The following is a 19,602-nucleotide window of genomic DNA, read 5'->3' as shown; positions in this document are numbered from 1 at the left end:
TAACAGTTGAAGTGCATAATAATTGTGGGATTTTTGAATTGCACATGTTTAGATTCAGAGTACTGCAGTATAATTCATTACTAGTTGCATTATGTGTATTTTAGGTGTGACTACTTCAGAATAGTGACTTCTTAAATGTTGTCCTCTATGAGCTAGGTGAATGTTTCTGAAAGTCAATGTCAACAAAATTGGTAGGCATTTTTTTCTTAATGTAATAAAGAATATAAAAGTTTAAAGTTTATAAAATAAAACGTGATGTGATTTATTTTACAGGGAATCTTTTCCAAATGATCTTCAGTTTAGTATTTTAATGAGATTTACTGTCGACCAGACCCAAACCCCTAGTTTGAAGGTAAGAATTTTCAGGCTTACGTGATAAACAGAATCATAATTCATAGACATTTGATTGTCTTACTTACCTTTGGATTGTTATTTTTGTTTTCTTCTGTTTCACAAAAAAATAGATTTTCAATTAGTGGATTTTGTTTTTGTAAAATTTCAGACAGTCAAGCCAGCACTGCAGGACCAGCTTCGCTCTTTTTGGAGCTCCAAGGTTTTTGTCTGAATTATTGTCTTTATTCTTAACCCTTTGCCAAAACTCTTACAGTGTTTCCAAAACTTTTTTTTGAATGCATTCATATGCTGCTACTAACCTTTGCAAGAAACTTTAAGCATGCAGATGTTCAACTTTAAACATTACACTACTATGGAAATGTTTGCTGCAAGTGAGATCTAATAAAACCACAGCACAGTAAAAATGAGCAAGAAAAAATGTGGCCGCCTAACATCAAGCTGGTTATGCAAACTCACTCTATCAAGTCTTCTAATTTTATGTTTGTGATTTCCCAGTATTGTTTTCCTAGTTCATGTATGAGTTTTCCTGTGCTTAGCCTGTTAGGTCTTCAATTCCTTTAAGATATTTTAATGTAAACTTTTTGCTTTAAAAACAAGCTCCCTTTATAGAACCCTTACTTTTCTGAATGCTGTGTGTAGATCTGTATGTACACACATTGTTATGTGTTAAAAATCTCTGCCTGTAAACTTGAAAATTGGGGGTTGGAAAAAAAAGAAACCAACCTGAATCCTGTAGTGCATTTCCACTTACAAATGATTTTAGGATAAATGCATCAAATCTGAAGATTTACCAGTGAGATAAATGGGGAAATAACAAGCATATAGCTGGCATTTTCTGCTCTATCCTGCACGAGCTGTTATTGCGCCATTTGATACTGCACAAGAATATGTTTTTTCCAAGTCGTGTTGAACCTAAAATCACCTGAATGTGCCTTTTTTGTCTACGATACAGTAAAACTTACATTTTTAAGCTTTTGAGGACAGTTGATACGTTGACCACTGTTGCTTCGTAGAGCTGTGTTAAAAAGGGACTGCTGTCATTTATTGAAGACAGCAAATGAGGTAGTAAAAATCAGTTTGTTGTTTAAATAAATCCTTGGAACAAATTGGATTTTATTTTACTTGGTTTTCCTCACCAGAAAGGTGAATTTGGTGATTGAGCTATTCTTTTTGGGACACCTAATTATCTAACTGCTAAAGAGAAGGTGAGTTTTTTCAGAAAGAAGTGGTGCCTGTCCCCCATCTTCCATCTTTGCTAGATAATTACAACTGCAGATCAAAGCAGTGAAGTTACTGAACTTAAATTGCAAAATTATTTATCTAATATCCACTCTGAATGTTTTGCCAAAATTCCATCCTCAGTGCACCCAGATATCTGAGATTAACTGAAAAATCTTTAGGTAATGCTCTGTTTCTTGGGATCTTCAGCTTTTGTTTTTTCTCTGAAAAAAAAAGATAGTTTTGGTTCAGGATGTGATAAAATCAGAAACTTGTTTTCATGGAAGGATTCCTTCCTTCATATGATGCTTCTTTCCTGTTTTCATGTGGCAGTACTACCAGTCGTGATCCTTCAGATTAAACTGTCGTTGTCATCGTTTAACATTTACACACACCTAAGCCTTGGAAAATAAATGGAAGCTTTTAGAGTGCCTCCAGGAGGTAGATTAGGAAAGCTGAACAAACAGAGATGATGTTATTCTACTGGTATAGAATACACACAGTGCTGTATTGTGTCCTGTCTTACTCATTGGCATTAAGGAAACATGCAGCTGTGGTGAACTGCTGAAATACAGCTTACAGATGTCAGGTGCATGTATCTGTTTTTGTCAAGTTTATGCATAGTAGTCACATGTAATAGACAGGATATCATGTAATAAGCTTATTATTTTGCAGGTGCAGAACATATGTTTTCTTATGGACAAGTGTTGTCCTGGAAAATACTTCAAAGCATCACTTTCATTTTTCTCAGGTTGAATACATGATGGCTCACATACAGAGAGCACTGTTAATAAGCATTTTGGCCAGAGCTCATTAGAAATTTCTGAATTATTCTTTCCTTTGAAAATATTAATGTCTTGAAAAGTTTGTTGCTACAGTTGTTTGGTGGTTTTTGTTTCCCTCTAAAGTCATATTAAATTTTCTGGATTAAAAAAATACAAAAACACAGCACATTCATGGAGATGAGAGCCCTTTAAAAGTCAGTCGTTACGGTTTTTGTAGTCATTTGGTTAAAGCAAGATAGAGGCAGTATCAGAGTAACCCAGCTGCTAGGACTGACACGAGGGATGTGGCAAGCTGGAAAACACTGTGATTGCATTTCACCTGAGTAAAGCAGAGTTCAGTCTCTTCCATCTTAGGAGAGTGCTGTAAGAGATGGACATTTGTCTATTTTAAGGAAGGTATTCTCTGCATTCTTCTTGACTCTTTCTTATTAGGTGGAACATTTCTGTGACTTATCTTTGTGGACAAAATGAGACTCAGTACATCTAAATTGTTTCACAGGACAGGAAAACAGTTTGCCTTCTGACACTGACTGTGTAGCATCCTTACAGCATTTCCTGAATCTGATGAGTTGCACAGAATATTTTTGTGCCGAAATTTACCTGTGAAAGATTTTTATGGAAACACTTTGGTTTCATTTATCTAGTTTTTGTGTATAATAGTGCTACCTGAAGCTTGCTTTATATTTCAGCTCACTTACTACAGCTATTCTTTAAGTGTCTGTCTGTATTGTATTCTGTATAGGAAAAATACTCACCGTCTCAGTGCTTGTAGTCCAGCTAGATGCAATAAATTCAGCCCACAGCGTGCAAGTAAAGTCATGGCAATATTAAACAGCTTCAGAGACAGTGGTTTGAGATGAACAGCAAATAGTAATTTTAAGAATTCCTGCAGCTGCTTTCATTGCAGTTAAAAATCATTTGTCTCAGGTCTTGCAGAGATAAATTGGATTGTTGAAGAGTACTATCTTAAAACTTTTATTTCTACTCTCACTTGTTTGTAGTAGTGACTAAAATCCATCATAAGTAGATTTGCTGCTCTTTCAGAGTTTAATTTAGGGTGTTTTATATCAGTAATACGTGCATCTCATTGTAGGGATTTTTGTGTTTTTCCTCTCTCTGAAAGAATCTTGCCAATAGTGTTTTCATGCCAAGTATGTTGGTATTGATTTGGCTAAGCTGAAAACCTCTAACTGTTGGTTGTTGTGTAACCTTGAAAAAGTCCAATTTTAACAGCTGCTGTGAAAATGAAGTGTTCATTATTAATGTATCAGCTATCAGTAATGTGCATATCATTTAGTGTTGTATCGTGTGTGTTAACAGCCTGGAAGTTTTGATGACCAATGGAAGTTGCTAAATAGTTCTGTTCAGAACACTACAAGTCATATATAATTGAAATTATGCCTGGAGCTTGCTTGCTTTCTGCTTATGAGGGGCATTGTTTCTCCCTCCTGATAGCAGCTTTTAATTCCACTGAGCCAGAAATACCTAAGTTGAAAAGGTTGCATAAATGAATGTTAACCACTTTTTTTGATGGGTAGAATGACAGTTATCTCTGGGGCAGCAGGAACTGAGCAGAGAATGTGTAAGGGAGTTACGGGCATAGCACCCCTCTGCTAAAGCTGGGCAGTGATGCTGTTTTGAAGAAATTAAAGAGAGGTTGCAGTTGAGACAGTTATAACTGTAATTCTGCATAAGGGGAGTCAGTCATTCAGAGAATGTCTGGGCAGCTTTTCTGTCCTTCTGCTAAATTCGTGTCTATCTCCTTAATATCTTCAAAGGAAAACTCTTTATGTGTCAAGGTAGAGTTTTGCGGAAACTCTGTTCCATAGCTTTTAATTTTCAGCCAGAAGATTCATAGAGCTTATCCCTGGCAGTACTGACTTGTGCGCACTGGTTTTCATAAAAGGGTGCTGAGTATTAACTACATCATATTCTAACTTAACCTGATTATCGGTTTATCAGATTATGTCCTTTTTTTGTTTTAATATTTGAAAGAAATTCTCAATAGTTTTGAATGTGCACAAATGTTTTGAGTGCTTTCATTTTCTGTTTGTTAAATGATCCGTTACCTTTTAGTCACTACCAGTGAAATCTGAAATTTCTATTAGTACAGTTTCTGTAGAACTTCCTTCTTGAAACAATGTACTTCTCTGTAAATTAATTTGCTGTTGAAGTTTTATGCCAATGCTGAAAAGACGTTTAGGATAATTAAAGAAGTATGTTAGAGAATGTGCACTGTGTTCTGTAAGCACTCTTGTTCTTGTCGCACAGTTTTTATTATCCAGCTAACTCTATTTCTCTTCACAGGTAAAAGTTGCAATTCTTAAGTACATAGAGACTCTTGCACAACAGATGGATCCAGGGGATTTTGTAAATTCAAGTGAAACTAGGTTAGCAGTGTCTCGAATCATCACCTGGACCACAGAACCTAAAAGCTCAGATGTTAGGAAGGTATGTTGGTTAATGTGTACTTACAGTATATTCCAAGTGTCTTGGGCAGATTAAACAAGTTATTGATAATTCATGCCTAAATAGAAAAAATATATATTTTTCTTTAAAAACAATTTTATTGTTTCCTGGAGAAAATAGACTTCTGTGTCCTTTGGAGTGAATACAATGAAGAGTTGTGTCTAAAATACCAAAATTGCCAAAGTAAAACTACCAGAAAGTACATGTTTGGGAACGTTCCAGTAAAATTTACAATCTTGAATCTCCACATCATGGTTGTATTTCACATCTGTTAATATATAGAGATCATATTTCATAGGACGGGGATTAACTTCTGTTTCAAGCACTCTCTGGTATTAAGATATTTTCTGTAGACATTTTCTGTACAGTTTCAATCTTACTTCCAAAACCATCTATAATAGTAATAGCACTTTCACAATAGGAATGGTGACTGTGATCGTGAGCTCACTTCAGCCTTGGTTAGGTTTTTTGTGAAACACAAGAGACTGGTAAGCAATCTTGTGTTTAGCCTTTGGTATTTATACATGAGGTTGTATCAAAGAATTGTTCTTGTGATGCTGCAGTTCCAGTGCAAAAATCCCCTCTCCACATAACTCTTGTAAAGCCAGATTAATATTTGTGGGCATTCAGAATAAGGACAAAAAATAACCATGAGAAATTTACCAGTGCAGCCTTCAGAAAAGGATACTAGATAATTCTTGAAATTAGAGAGCAAATTTCTTTGAATTCTCTTTGCATATAGATGGAATAGATGCATATAGATGGAATTTGTTGTTTTTCTCGTTGTCAGCATCCATCCTGTTTAGCTGCCTTTATCAGTATGTTATCACTTCTTGAATGTTAAATAGAAATATTTTGTCTATTGCTCATAAAGCAGAATCATGTTTGGCATAGACCTATAACTCTTCTGTTCATTTTTCCCTGTTTATTTCTGCAATTGAAATAAAAATAATTTATTTCTTCAGATTTCCTTAGCTAGATTCAGATCAGCTTGAGTTTTGGCAACTTTGTTTCTGGAATCAGAATCAAAGCTTCCTTCAGGAGGGAAGCTTTGTGGGAGAGAATTGATAGAAAAAGATGGAGAGCTATCTCTCACAGTGTATACTGCAAAAGAAAATGAAAGTAACTTTTGCCACTTCTTGATATCTTGGTTGTTTATAATAATGCACCGTAGCAAAATTTATAATGCAGATAGCTTTTTTTTACCTTCCACTTCTAATATAACTTTCAGCATGAGAAAGCAGCAACAGGTTCTATCCTTTGGACTTGTCTCACCTAGTTACCATGTTCTAGAGACATGCATGAGACCATGAACCAGAAAGGGAACTGAAGCAGCACTATCTTCTAAATCAGTAGTTTTAGTACTGAGACACGTGGCGAGCTGTCTTATCTTATGCTTCATATCTTTAATAACCATTTTGATGTCAATAAGTAACTGAATCATGGAAAGAATTGCCTTTGAGTTTTATCATCTGGAACACTTTAATTATATGAAGCTTTCTCAGTTTATATTTTCTTTCCATAACAGACTTGCTAGGGGTTGCTAACTCCCAAAAGCCTTTAGTAAGTCTCAAAGTAAAAATTTGCCAATAAATAGTCAAAAAAAGTTATTCTGATCCTTTGAAATGTTTCATTCTGTTGACAGACTTGAAAATGTTAGCGTGGTTATGTCAATCTTTCTAAACTTTTTTTAAAGATGACAGCAACATTAACATCTTACATGCTTTCTTTAAATTAAGACTTTTTTACCACTTGTTTTTCTGTGTCATTTTGCTTTTCTCTAAAACACAAAACAAAACAAAAAACATTCCAAGTAGATTAATTTTATTTTATTTTATTTTTAATATTAGTGTTCAGATGGGCACAGTTAATGTAGTTTACTTAGGGACTGCAGTCTGGAGTGTAAAATTCTGCTTTCCTCTACAATTAAAACTCTTCTGAGAAGAATTAAAATCTTAGAGTTCTTCTAAGTTAGAGCAATACAAAACATACTTCTCATTCTTACTCCTTTTAAAATGTGAGTGGATGTGACAATCTCAAGAGAGCAAGCTTATACTCAGAGGGGAAAAAAAGCCTCTCTAAAACGCCTTTTTTCTTTTTTTCCCCCTTTTCTCTCTCTCTCTCTCTCTCTCTCTTTTATTAATAAGGAAGAAGGAAAATAGAGGGCTCCTTAATGAAACCCTTCTGTGAGTCGATTTCCATTTTGATACTTCAGGTTGAGCTTCTAGGCAAACCTGATGGTTATCAGTTTCTTTCCTGATATGACTGTAGACTGTATTTTGTTATATATATGTTTTGTTATTATTGTTGGCAGCTTAAATAGACACAGCGTTAGGCAGTGAAGATGTGGATAACAGGACAGAGAAAAGAAAGTGGTACCTTCCAAACCTTTGTTCAGTTGGAGGTTTTGTTTTGGTTTTGTATGTATCAATTTATGTGAAAAGACTGACTAAAAGAAATAATGAGGGAAAAACGGAGCACCAGAGACAGGTTGTAGAGGGCATTCAGGCTGTTCACTTGAAGACTGTTCAGGGAGGGGGGAATAAAAGTACAAGAAAACAGCTGATCACGAGTGTGCAAAGACAGTTTGTGGCATTCTAACATGCTAGAATTTTCATCATTAAATTTAATACTAAGACGTGTGCTGGTATGTGCTCTCATAGCTTGGCTTTCCACTTCTAATTAAAAAGTGCTACAGTTCATTGCTCTCGAAGCAAAGGAGGGAAATAAACGTCTAAAAGAATTTCCAAGCTACTTGCTTGAAGTATTTTTGGTGCTGAACCAAGCTGCCTGTCATTCTGGCTAGCATGAGGCACTGGTTCTCTCCAGTGCACGGCAGACCTTGATGGTGTGTCACTTCTATTGAAACTAGATAAAGTTGGTTAATCTCAGAACCAGAGTTTCATACCATAAAGAAACTTAATAATCACTAGCTTTTCATTGCATGTGCTAAGTTAGTTGCAATGTTCACAGTTTTGTTAGCCTGTCCAGTGAATATTTAACAAACTAAGTCATGCAGTCAACATTTCTTTAGCAGAGAGGAACTCAAGTGGTATCCCATATTTCTGTAACATACTGTAGTGCTTTGTCACTGTTGATTTACCTCTTGGCAGAAGTAAATAAATAGAATACATTGTATGAAAACATGCTGTAGGATGAGGATGCTGTTAAATATGAAATGCTAAAATTGGGGTGTGGAAGGTGTAATCCAGAACATTACAAACTCCAGTACGTAAGTTTTCATCTTTCGAATGTATAGCAATAAGAAAGGTAGTAAATCTCCTGTTCCTGGCCCACAGTGTCAGAGGGCAGAGGTTGGTGGCGTGGCAGTAGGGGTTGAACCTTCCCACCAGCACCCTGTTACGTTTTATTGCTGTGCGACAGATGGCAGCAGAGGGGCAGTCTGATCAAATGGCGTCTGGTATGGAAGCACATCTGAAGCAAAGGTGTGGAATTAAATTATTCCATGCAGAAAAAAAATGCTCCCATTGACGTTCATCAATACTTGCTGAACATTTCTTGACACCAAATAGTGGATGTGAGCAGAGTGAGGCAGTGGGTGCTGCGTTTCTGCAGTGGTGACAGCAATGTGAAAGACAAATCATGTTCTAAATGGCCACACACAGCTGTCACAGCTGTCAGTGAAGAACATCTTGATCAGTTCATCCATGTGAAATGGCAGATTACAACCAGGGGTCTGTTTGTGGAGCTGAATATTGCCTTCAATGTGCTGGAGAAAGTGGTGGCTATGTTGGAATATCGTAGTGTTTGAGCCAGGTGAGTCCCACAGATGTTCGCACAAGAACGGAAAGAACACTGCATACAGTCTTGTGACCTGTTGAACCAATACAAGGCTGAAAGTGAAAATTTCCTGGATCATATCATTGGGGATGAAGAGACGTCATGTCACCACTGCAATCCAGAGTCAAAATGGCAGTCTTTGGCATGGTGACGTGCATTTCCCATCAAAGAAAAAGTTTATGACACAGCCCTCAGTAGGTAAGAATGCAGTGTCTTTTGAAATAGGAAAGGGGTGATCCCTCTGGATTTCCTGGAACTCAAACTAACCATCAACTTTGGCTGCTGCATCAGACGTTAAGCTGAAGGCTTGAATTTCCACAGCCCATCCAGAGAAGACAACCTTTCTCTTGCAACACAATAACACTGGGCCTCAAACCAGTTTGAAGAGCGTAGAGCACATTGCCAATCTTGGCTGGACTGTCCTGCCATACCCACAGGATACTCTGGATTTGGTGCCTCCTGATTTCCATGTGTCTGGAATGATGAAAAATGGACTGCACGGGCAACAGTTTTCTGGCAACAGTGCTGTCATAGCAGCTGTGAAACGGTCATCTCCACTGGTGCAGGTTTTGTTTTGAGTGTGGCATGCAGGTTCTTATTCACAGCTGATAAAAATGCATAGCTACTGTGTTGAAAAAAAAAATTGGTAGCTGAGAATTTGTTCTATTAAGTAGTGTTACTGTGCTCTTTGTATTAGTTGAAGTTTCCACAGAAATAAATAGGAGCCATTACTCTTGGAGTAGCCTGCATCATCATGGTGCTTGAAAGCTAATCTGTTGGTATTGTGTCTTACCACTGGTGGAATTCAGGAGGAGGAATTACAGACTTATTCCTATTTGGTGTGTTCAATTCTTCCATTTTAAAATCTGCTCAATTTGCCTGTAGAAGCCGTTTTGATACTTCCTTCACTCCTTTTAGTAAACAGAGTTCTGGGGAGGGAGGGCTGAGGATCATCTAGCTGAAAGACTGCTTATTAGGATGATTCTGAAAGGTGTAAGCTCACTGTTGTGTGCCTGAACTTATGAATATCTGAACCTTGATCTTAGCAGTGCATATGAACTGCATTAGTTTATAACTGCTAATATCTTTATTTAAATTAACTTAATACTTACATCACCTTTTGTGACTGCCTGTCATTGTAGCAACTCAACTTAGTGATTTTAATCTGCTTTTTCTTCTAGGCTGCACAGTCAGTACTCATTTCCCTTTTTGAACTTAATACTCCTGAGTTTACAATGCTGCTGGGTGCTTTACCAAAAACATTTCAGGATGGAGCCACAAAGCTTCTTCATAATCATCTCCGAAATACAGGCAACAGTGGTCAGGTATCTACACTTCCATATTATTATTTCTGAATTTACTGGTGTTTTGGACACAAGTCCATTTCATTAGAGTTGTGTGAGTGAGAAAATTAGTGGAGGTCATCCAAGCCCCCCATGAAGTCTTATTAGCAGATACCACTCCTTATGGAATGCTTTTTATTTTCCTGCAGAGATATTTGTTCAGTGTATGTTACTTCCAAGTCAGTGACTTAACGAAGTTTGAATGGACTTGTTAAGAGAAGTGTTTATTATCTCTTACGTTAATTATTTCAGAGTTAAACATTTGAAATTAATGTCATTGGTTAGAGAAGCCAAGAAATTAAATAGCATTTCTTTAAATGTTTATGGAGGCTAGAAAATAAAAGGAATAAAGGGGAAGCCATGGACTTGTAGTATCTCTTCTCATCTCTCCTCTACCAGGGTTCAATGGGAAGTCCTTTGACAAGACCTACTCCACGCTCCCCAGCAAGCTGGTCAAGTCCTCTCACCTCCCCAACTAATACATCGCAGAACACTTTGTCACCAAGGTAATGTTGGCCAGTGTTGCTGCAGTTCTGCATCTAAGGCTTCATTAAACATGTTCTCCAAAATAGTAAACCAGGCTGTGAACAAATGGAGTGCGTTTTGCACAGTCGCAAATGCTGAAAAATAATCCCTCTTTCTCTACAGAATGACATAATAGTGAAGTGTTCCACCTCTCTGAATGGTCTGACAGGAGCCAGGGCTTTCCTAACGTGTGCACTTGAGAGTGCAAGAGGCATAGTAGGAGATGGAAGAGAAACCTTCATCCCCAGCACATGTTAAAACAGCTTAAGTCATCCAGCCAGAATTAATTTGGGGGGGATAAGAATTGTTCATAAATGTTCTTACCTTCTCTGATGGCATCAGAGTTGTCAGTGAAGTGGATTTTGTAACTTTGCTTTTAGCAGTCAGTCAATACGTTGATCGGTTCCCCTTACTCTGGAAATCTTTCTTACAGAGGGAGAATGGTGTAAAATTCTCTTAGAAGAGTAGAACAGCAGAAGTTGTACTTGAGTCAGATGCTGCTTTCTTGGCTACCCGCTTGCAGTGCTTAATTTTATTACTGTTTCCTGTGTGTCTGTACTTCCATGTTAATGTTATTTAAAAATACAGGATCAGAAAATAAATCCACCTTAATTTGTATGTCCTTTTCCATGGCCCACAGTGCATTTGATTATGATACAGAAAACATGAATTCCGAAGATATTTACAGTTCTCTTCGTGGAGTCACTGAAGCTATTCAGAACTTCAGTTTCCGCAGTCAGGAGGATATGAACGAACCTGTGAAACGGGATTCAAAAAAAGATGATGTTGATTCAGTGAGTAAACGTGGTACATCTTGGTACTGGCAAATCAAGCCAATATCTGACTTACTATTAAAGATAAAGCATCTTTTTAAGTAGGTTTGTCTGTACCGATTTCTGCAGTGGGACATATATGCTAACTTCAGAGCTTAAAAGAAACAAGCATAACAGTTCCCAGCATTCAAAATGCATTTTAATTGCTAATTTTAAGTGGCATTAGCTTTTTGTTTATTTTAAACATCAGTACTTTTAAAAATTTCATCTCATAGAACAAGGAGTTTAATTTTTGAGAGATTTGTACACTGTTCTTTTTCCCAGAAGTTTAATTCCATTCAAAACCCAGAGGTTTTTCAGTGGTGAATACACTGTTTCAAACTTCTGTTTCTGTGGAACTTCAACTTTCAGATCTGCTGAACCTGCCCAAAGTGTGTGTGCTTAAACATGGATTGTACACCTCTTTTTTTTCTTTCTTTTTTTTTTGTGAAGTTCAGGGTGCTGTAGCAAAGTCTTCTTACCTGAAAGGCCAGCTTAATGTATCCTCAGGAATGCTTAGGAAACTTTCCAGTCTTTAGAAGTTTCTGCTACTTAGATGTGTGTGTAAAGTAGTGATTTAAAAGTGTGTGTCATATATAAATCTGGTATTTCTTTTCATGCAGATCAGCAGTGCTTCTGGAATAGCAGAGCTACGAGCAGGAGGTGGTGTGAGTGAGACGGGCCGAACAGCTCTTGATAACAAGACATCATTACTCAACACAATGCCTCCTCACTCTTCACCACGCTCACGAGATTATAACCCATACAATTATTCTGATAGTTCGTTTAATAAATCTGCTTTGAAAGAAGCCATGTTTGATGATGATGCAGAGCAATTTCCTGATGGTAAGCTTCAGTATGCCTTCTGTTCTAGAAGGGAAATCGTGACATTTTTCACCTTTTACTTCAGTTTCTGAGTTAACCCTTAGCACTATCCCTTTCCTTAAGAGGTTTTACATAATATATTTTAAACTAGTTTATTTATCAGCAATCCTTCTGACTGACACTGTTGGATTGTTTGACATTTATATCGATTGAGGGTGGGTGGGAAATGAGGTAATTATTGAACGGTATTGTATTCTTCCGGTATTGTTTTAACAGCAGGATTGCCAATATAAAGTTTATTTACCACACTACTCTATGGTTGAGATTTAAAGAAAAACATTTACAACAAGTAAAGCTGGATTAAACCAGTTCAGGAATTAGGCAAAAGATGAAGTATTTTGTTAGTAAAATATTTGTATGTGAAACATGACGTTGGTATTTTATATTGACTAAACAGGCTTTTGCAAGGGGACAAAAATGCTTTTACCTGGAAAGTGAATCTTTTAGCTTTTTTATCTGTAGGAATTTGGGTTGTTGTTTTGTAGGTTTTTCCTGGGAAAAATTTCTTACACATCATCACGTGCACTCTGTTCTTCCAGCAAAATGTGTTGTCACATTAATTATTTTATTCAGCAATCTTTACATTCATTTTCTTTACCTACCGGCTTTTTTTATACATCCTATTGGTGTATAGTAGCAATTATTCAGAAGAGACATATCTTGTCTTTTTTGAATATGAGTGTATACCAAAATATTGTTTGATGCAAAATAGATAGATACATACATACATACATAAATACATCCATTGGGGTGGTTTTGGTTTGTTTGTTTGTTTCCCCATGGTTTGGATCTGATAGTCTCATCTCATTTGTGTGTAAAATCTATATTCTTCAATTTGTCTTGTGTTTATTTGCTACTAACTGCTGCTATCTGCTGAAAATCTTGAATTTTTCTTCCTCTTGCCAAAGTTAGCTTGGATTTTTAAGTCACTTTTCCTTAGAAGCAGTACACAGCCTCTGTTTGGAACCCAGTGTTCCTTTGCAAAGAAGCTCCTTTCTTTCTTCTCATTTCCATAGATTGTGCTTTGCATATGTCTGCTTTTTTAACTAGTACTTTGTATATGGGCTTAAGAATTCACTTCTTTGTCTTGCCTTTAACTTACTGTCATTAGTTTTCATCTTTTTTTCTTTCAGATCATTCCTTATTTATCAAGTTCATTACCATTTCTTCTCTCTTTCATTGTTTTTAAAATGAAATAGTTTGTAGATTTTAAAAGCAGTCTCCATATTCCATGAAAAGCATTAATAAAAGCATCAAACAGAACCAGGCCGTGCACAGGTCTGAGCAGGGACATCACTGGTATCCTCCAAGAGTAATAGAAAGCAATTTAGAATCCAGTCATTTTACAAGTATTTCATCCAAGCTTTGTTCCTGCCTTGTTCACTTGCTTGGGCATGTTTCAGGCAGTAGGCAAATCTTTACTGTGTTCAGAACATGCCATGCTTTCCTTTTGCCAGCACTGCGTATCTTGTCAAAATGACATTATTTGATGGTTTGAGAAGAGCTGTTCTTTATCAAATATTTGTATATATATAATATTTTACATGTATCTGCTACGTACTTCAATTCATTCAGATGAAGCACTTGCATTTGCTCCTACTCATTTCTGTTGTTGTTTGCAGGGGGGAAAAAAAAGTTGCAAGTAGATTTTTACACTTCTCCTTTCTTATCTGGAGAATGTTTGGAATTAAACACCACAGCTAAATCATATACAGGAATGGAAAATACAAACTGTGAAAGAATACACCCCACATCTTATCCTTGTGTTTTTAAGAATTGTAGTCTCTCAGTATATGACCTAATAAATTTGTTCTGAAAAATGTATTTCATGTGTTAATAAAGTGCAATAATTTTGGGAAAGGTGCAGTTCTAGGAAAACTTGGTTTTTAATGCTGTTCTTCACCCCCTGAAAGAAAACTTTCAGCCTCTGTCCAGGGGAATTTAAAGAAAAAAAAAAAAAAGAAGTTAATTTATTCCAGAGTCTCAGTGCAAAGGTGGAAGCTATCTGCTTTTCTTTCTTGAAGGCTAAAAGGGTCCTGATGATGGAGTAAAGGCAATATCTTGATGTTCCACTTAAATTAGACCAGAATCAAGGCTTTTGTTTTTGACTTTGCAGATTCCCACATCTGTAGTCCAGTGTTTCCAAACAAGAATTGCTACTGATACTTTTCTCCATCATCATGGAATTCTCCGTAATCAAAACTGAAATCCAGTGCTATCTTGTAATGACTGCCACAGGGATAGTGGGCATTCCCTGGAATCTCTGTGAGGCTAAAAGCCTTGGTTTGTTTGTATTTCCACTGTTTTACATCAAGGACCACTCGTGCATTTTGTTTTCCTGTTTGTGTTGAAAGCCTAGCCATTGCTGTGGAGTCGTGGCTTACAAAAGTCTGACCAGTACAGTAATACTGAAGGTGCAAGTGTGAATTTTTCTTCTTTGATGGAAAAGTCAATGGGAAAAGCAGCCCATTGTTGTATAGATCAGAGTTGAAAGGATCCAGGGAACTTGCCACTTTGTGTATTACAGGAGCAAGAAACTCTAGCAGTAAGCCAGCCTACAGGTTGCTGGATTCTCTTCAATTTTGTGGATGCTTTTGTTTTTTGCTGTATCATCGTTGTTTTATTGTGATTGTAAGCTTGGTCAGGATTATTGGCTGCTTTGAAAATGAAGTAATTAAACTGTAATTCTGGCAAACAGACTTGGAGGAAAACAAAACAAAACAAAAAAGAAAGCAGTTAGCTACCCTAGAAGATACTTTTCAGTTCTGCATCAGGCACTAATATTTACTAATATTTACCAAGTTTCAAAATTCTGTTTGTATACATTCCTTTTTTGATAGAGCCTCCCATGGATCATTCTGATCTAGTTGCAGAGTTACTAAAAGAGTTATCAAACCATAACGAGAGAGTGGAGGAAAGAAAGGCTGCCCTGTATGAGCTCATGAAGTTAACTCAAGAAGAGTCTTTTGGTGTTTGGGATGAGCACTTCAAAACAATTCTGCTTTTGCTGCTTGAAACACTTGGAGACAAAGAGGTAAAGTTAGATTAATCTAGTTAAAAATGCACATGGTTTGCTTTCAGTGGCTTTTAAAGTTGTGTGGGTTGTAGGAAAAGCACAAATTCCAGCTAGTCTTGAAAAGCAAGAAGTTATGGAAATGCAGGAACATCATGTGAACTCTTGAATCTCTTAATGGTGAAGGGCCATCTTCTCAAGTATCCTTCAGGTTTATTTGGCACTAATAATTGCTTTTGATTTGATAATAATAAAATGTCTGTTTTCAAGGATAATGTATTTGTGTGACTGTGTGATGCTAAAATACTCCAAAGAGTAAAATTGTATGCAGCTCAGCATAGATAGTTCCAATTAGCAGCATGGTTATGATGCACCACCTGAATTATTTCAAAAAGAGCAAACAATTGAAGACCTTTTTTAGCTGTATTTATTTCCATATTAGTTTCATATTGTATATATGCATAGAAAGGCACTGATGTTTTACTATGTCAAAACTTTATAAACTGTTGAATAAACACTTAAACATTTGCCTATTCAATGTTACATAACTCATTTGTTTTAATATTTAATCTCTAGCATGCAATTAGAGCTTTGGCATTGAAAGTTCTAAGAGAAATCCTAAGGAATCAGCCAGCAAGGTTTAAGAATTACGCAGAGCTCACAATAATGAAGACATTAGAAGCGCATAAGGATCCTCATAAGGAGGTTAGTAAGCAGTTTTCTTTGTTTGAGACTGTGACAAAATATCACAGAATGCAGCAGCTGTGTTATGTCCAGAAAGTGTTTGAGAGATCAGGTCTTAGCGATGAATCGTTTGTGTAATAATGAAGATGTTAACACAGGCATGCAAAAAAAAGAAAAACAAAGAACTGCAGTTTTGTAAGCTCTGAAATGCTTAATATCAGCCCTAGTAACAGTTGCCTTGGGTGCTGCCCAAGAGGACGTAAAACCATAGCCAAGGATGTGCCAGCAGAGTTCTATGAAGAATAACTGAAGGGAGTTTTTTGTTACATGTCTTTTTTAGCCCAGTTATCTAATGCAACCCTTTGGATTTCTGTAAGGTTGGTAGTTGAGAGATAGGATTGAACATGGCAAGGAAATTACAATCCCTTCCCATTTTTAACCAGCTCTGGTTAAGCTGTTCTTCACCATTCGAGAGCATGGCTTTGAGTGTTTCCAGGAGAGAAGATACTGCAGGGAAGAGTTGGTTGTGGCTGGGAACTGTGAGGAGATTCAGAAGTAGGATGAGTGTAATCTTGCTCAGAAAGCTTATGATAATGTGCATACACATCAAAGGATGATGTATTTTGATATAAGAAACACAAATACAGAAACCACCCAAACATTAAACACTTCACATCAGTGTCACTGATGTTATGAAAATAAGATGTCTAATGAGGTGCATAAATCTCTCCCTGCTTTCCTTGCTCCCACACTCCCTATGATAGGCCTTTTTCTGTATGTGGGACTTGGTGTGGAGTTCCAAATGCAGAAGTTTGAGTGCAGTTTTTTCCATACCAGTGATGTTTGTCACTCATCTGATACTCATCTTTGTTTTCCCTGCGCCCTCTTGATTTCATGCACCATGTTTATTTTTTTCTTTCTTTCCATTTGTCCTTCCATATTACTGTTCCATTTCTCCTTTTTTTTTATTTAATGCATGTGAGAAAGAGTAAACAAGACAAGGTTGAAGAGAAAGACTTCTGAGTTTTTTGTACATAATCTAGCAGCTTGTCTTTTAGCTGCCAGACACCACAGATGCAGAAATATGAAGAGATGAATTTTCCCTCTTATGTCTTTGTTGTATCCTGAGCTTCTGCACCTTTTGACTAACTGTTTTCCTGTATCTTCCCTAAGAGTCTTAAGAACTCTTACCTGAATTTTTTTTTTAAATTAAAGATGGGAGAAGCCTCCAGAAGTAGCAATCTATGATTGTCATTAAACAGTCTTTGAGATGAACATGGAAGCTTATTAATGGTCAAAGACAGTAATGAATGACAACACAGGAAATTATGGCTTTCAATAGTGGAGAGATTTCAATATGTAATTGTATAATATTGTATTTATATTCTGCATAGCATTGCAGACTAGAGAGATTTCAGATCTGATTCGACAGCTATTGTCAAGTTTGGAAGGTATTTTCAGGCAGGTTTGGAAGACACCAATGCACATCTTGCAGAACATACAGTTCAGTCATACGGTGTTGGGAAGAGCCTTGTTTTTAGTACAGTAGTCCAACAGTTGCAAAATTGCACACATTTAAAAAGCCTTTGCCTATTTTTACAATGCTGTGGAGCTGTCAAGAAATTTTTATGCTCAAGACTTGTACTGGCACTAATACTCTTCTGTGTATTTTTCATTCTTTCGATAGGTGGTGAGATCTGCTGAAGAAGCTGCTTCCATGCTGGCCACTTCCATTAGCCCAGATCAGTGCATCAAAGTCCTTTGTCCAATTATCCAGACTGCAGATTACCCAATTAATCTGGCTGCAATCAAAATGCAGACAAAAGTCATAGAGAGAGTATCTAAAGAAACCCTTACTCAACTTTTACCAGAGATTGTGCCAGGTTTAATACAGGTAAAAACAAACAAAAAACCCCACCTTCTTTGTATGGAAGAATTACAAAGATTTTTTCAAAATACTATTGCTTGGCTCTCATGAGGGATTTTTATTGGTCTTACAGCTGATGGCTACTTTGACCCAGACTAATTCAGATCGTGAGCGCACTGTCTTTCATTGTCACCTGGCTAAACTGTAACTGTGGTTAGGACTCAGGATCTGGCTAGGATATTGGCTGTAGTTAAGTTTAATAGACTCTTTCAGTTATATGTAGTATCTTTTCCAAGTTGTGACCATTTGGTTTGAAGTCATCCACGTTGAATGTTTGTACTGTTGCAGGGTTTTATCACTTGGGGCTTGGGGGAAGCAAGAGGAAGGAAGCAGTTGATTGGGAAAGTTCAATAAAACTAGGAGGTTATAAAAAGTTTCTTTCTCTGTCTTTAAAAATGAATAATCTGCCACCATATAAAGAGTCAAAACACATCAGCTTGCATGTGCTGAATAAAGACTTCCCAGAATTTGATGGCTTCATTCTGCAGATTTCTGACTTTAATGCATAAGGTCAAATCACACATCTGCAAGAAGGTAAGAGGCAGAGCCTTCTGAGAAAGGGATGTGAGACAACCAGGCATGAGAAACAAAAATCATTCAGTAACAAGATGGGAGTTAATAACAGAGTTTTACCTGTTAAGAAACAGCTTCTTTAGGAGTAAGAAAGCTCTCAATGCAATGGTCTTCTGTTTAATAAATATCTGTAATCTAGAAGACTTTATCCTGTGATCTCCCCTACTGTATTTCCATGTGGAGCACGACAGCAGCTCTGTTTCCAGTATAGATTACGAACAGGAATTGTATGGGTTTTAATTTCAGTCTGAAAAATAATTATAAATGGTAATTAATAACAGCCTGCCTTTCAAATGTGCATGTTCTGTATTCACTTGTTTGGTTTTGTGTTTTTTTTTTTCTTGGAATGCTTAGCATTCACTTAAAGTAGATTTTAATGTATTTATTATAAGTAGTACTGAATAGTTTTCTGAGGCTTTTAATCATTAACTGATAAGCAATTAATGTTAATTTTATTGCTTTCTAGGGTTATGATAATTCAGAGAGCAGTGTTCGTAAGGCATGTGTTTTCTGCCTTGTAGCCATTCATGCAGTAATTGGTGATGAACTAAAACCACATCTCAGTCAACTCACTGGCAGTAAAGTAAGTAAAAAATGACATTTAAGAAGTTTTGGTTCATAATTACTTGTATACATTTGTGTTGTGGTTGCAGTTACCAGGAAGTTTATGCATAAAAGTATGTATCTGAATGGAGATAGCCAGGGATACTGAAACACTCACAGGGTTGATGTAACTTTGATATCAAAGGTTCAAAACTGAAAATCCATAGGTCTGCAGGTACTTAGGCACATGCACGAAACTTCAGCAACCTGAAAAATAAGAAGCTGTGTTTCTTATTGCTTTGCAGTAGATTTATTTAATTGTATATGGTCAGTGGCTGAAAAAAAATCAGAACAATTTTTACCTGAGTACACTGTCAGACTTTTTATTCTGAAACAGTGGTAGTAGCTACATTCAGCATGGCTTTTTCTACCTCCATATCTTGCCTGGTATCTCATGCAGTGCTGACTGAAAAGCAGTTATTATATAACATAGTTTATGTTTATGTTACGTATGTCTCCTTTGTTGTTCTGTGTTTTTTTTGTTTGTTTGTTTGTTTTTTGCTTTAATCTGTCCTTTCAGAACCTCTGATTTGGTGAGGAAGGACCTTGTGTTCCTTTTTTGGTTAGGAAACTTCTCATGTACTGTTTTTTTACATTCAAATAGATGTAT

General features: G+C 36.6%; 1 protein-coding gene across 39 annotated transcripts in view; it reads left to right on the top strand.

The window, feature by feature from the left end:
- The window catches only part of CLASP2 (cytoplasmic linker associated protein 2), a 128,206-nt gene that overhangs the window by 107,877 nt on the left and 727 nt on the right, over positions 1 to 19,602 (top strand). For 19 of the 39 annotated variants that reach the window (XM_048952033.1, XM_048952031.1, XM_048952029.1 and 16 more), the window contains 11 exons: positions 274 to 352; positions 503 to 553; positions 4,665 to 4,808; positions 9,809 to 9,952; positions 10,370 to 10,476; positions 11,136 to 11,289; positions 11,931 to 12,153; positions 15,033 to 15,226; positions 15,782 to 15,910; positions 17,577 to 17,783; positions 18,856 to 18,972. In XM_048952033.1, coding sequence (XP_048807990.1) covers positions 274 to 352; positions 503 to 553; positions 4,665 to 4,808; positions 9,809 to 9,952; positions 10,370 to 10,476; positions 11,136 to 11,289; positions 11,931 to 12,153; positions 15,033 to 15,226; positions 15,782 to 15,910; positions 17,577 to 17,783; positions 18,856 to 18,972 — 1,549 coding nt within the window. The remainder of the gene's footprint in view (positions 1 to 273; positions 353 to 502; positions 554 to 4,664; positions 4,809 to 9,808; positions 9,953 to 10,369; positions 10,477 to 11,135; positions 11,290 to 11,930; positions 12,154 to 15,032; positions 15,227 to 15,781; positions 15,911 to 17,576; positions 17,784 to 18,855; positions 18,973 to 19,602) is intronic. The other 20 variants (XM_048952069.1, XM_048952034.1, XM_048952049.1 and 17 more) reach the window with 2 other exon arrangements.

This window comes from Lagopus muta, chromosome 7 (genome assembly GCF_023343835.1).
Source record: "Lagopus muta isolate bLagMut1 chromosome 7, bLagMut1 primary, whole genome shotgun sequence".
Taxonomy (NCBI): Eukaryota; Metazoa; Chordata; class Aves; order Galliformes; family Phasianidae; genus Lagopus; species Lagopus muta.
The sequence above is the reverse complement of the archived record's forward strand: the minus strand, read 5'-3'. Positions and strand labels throughout refer to the sequence as shown.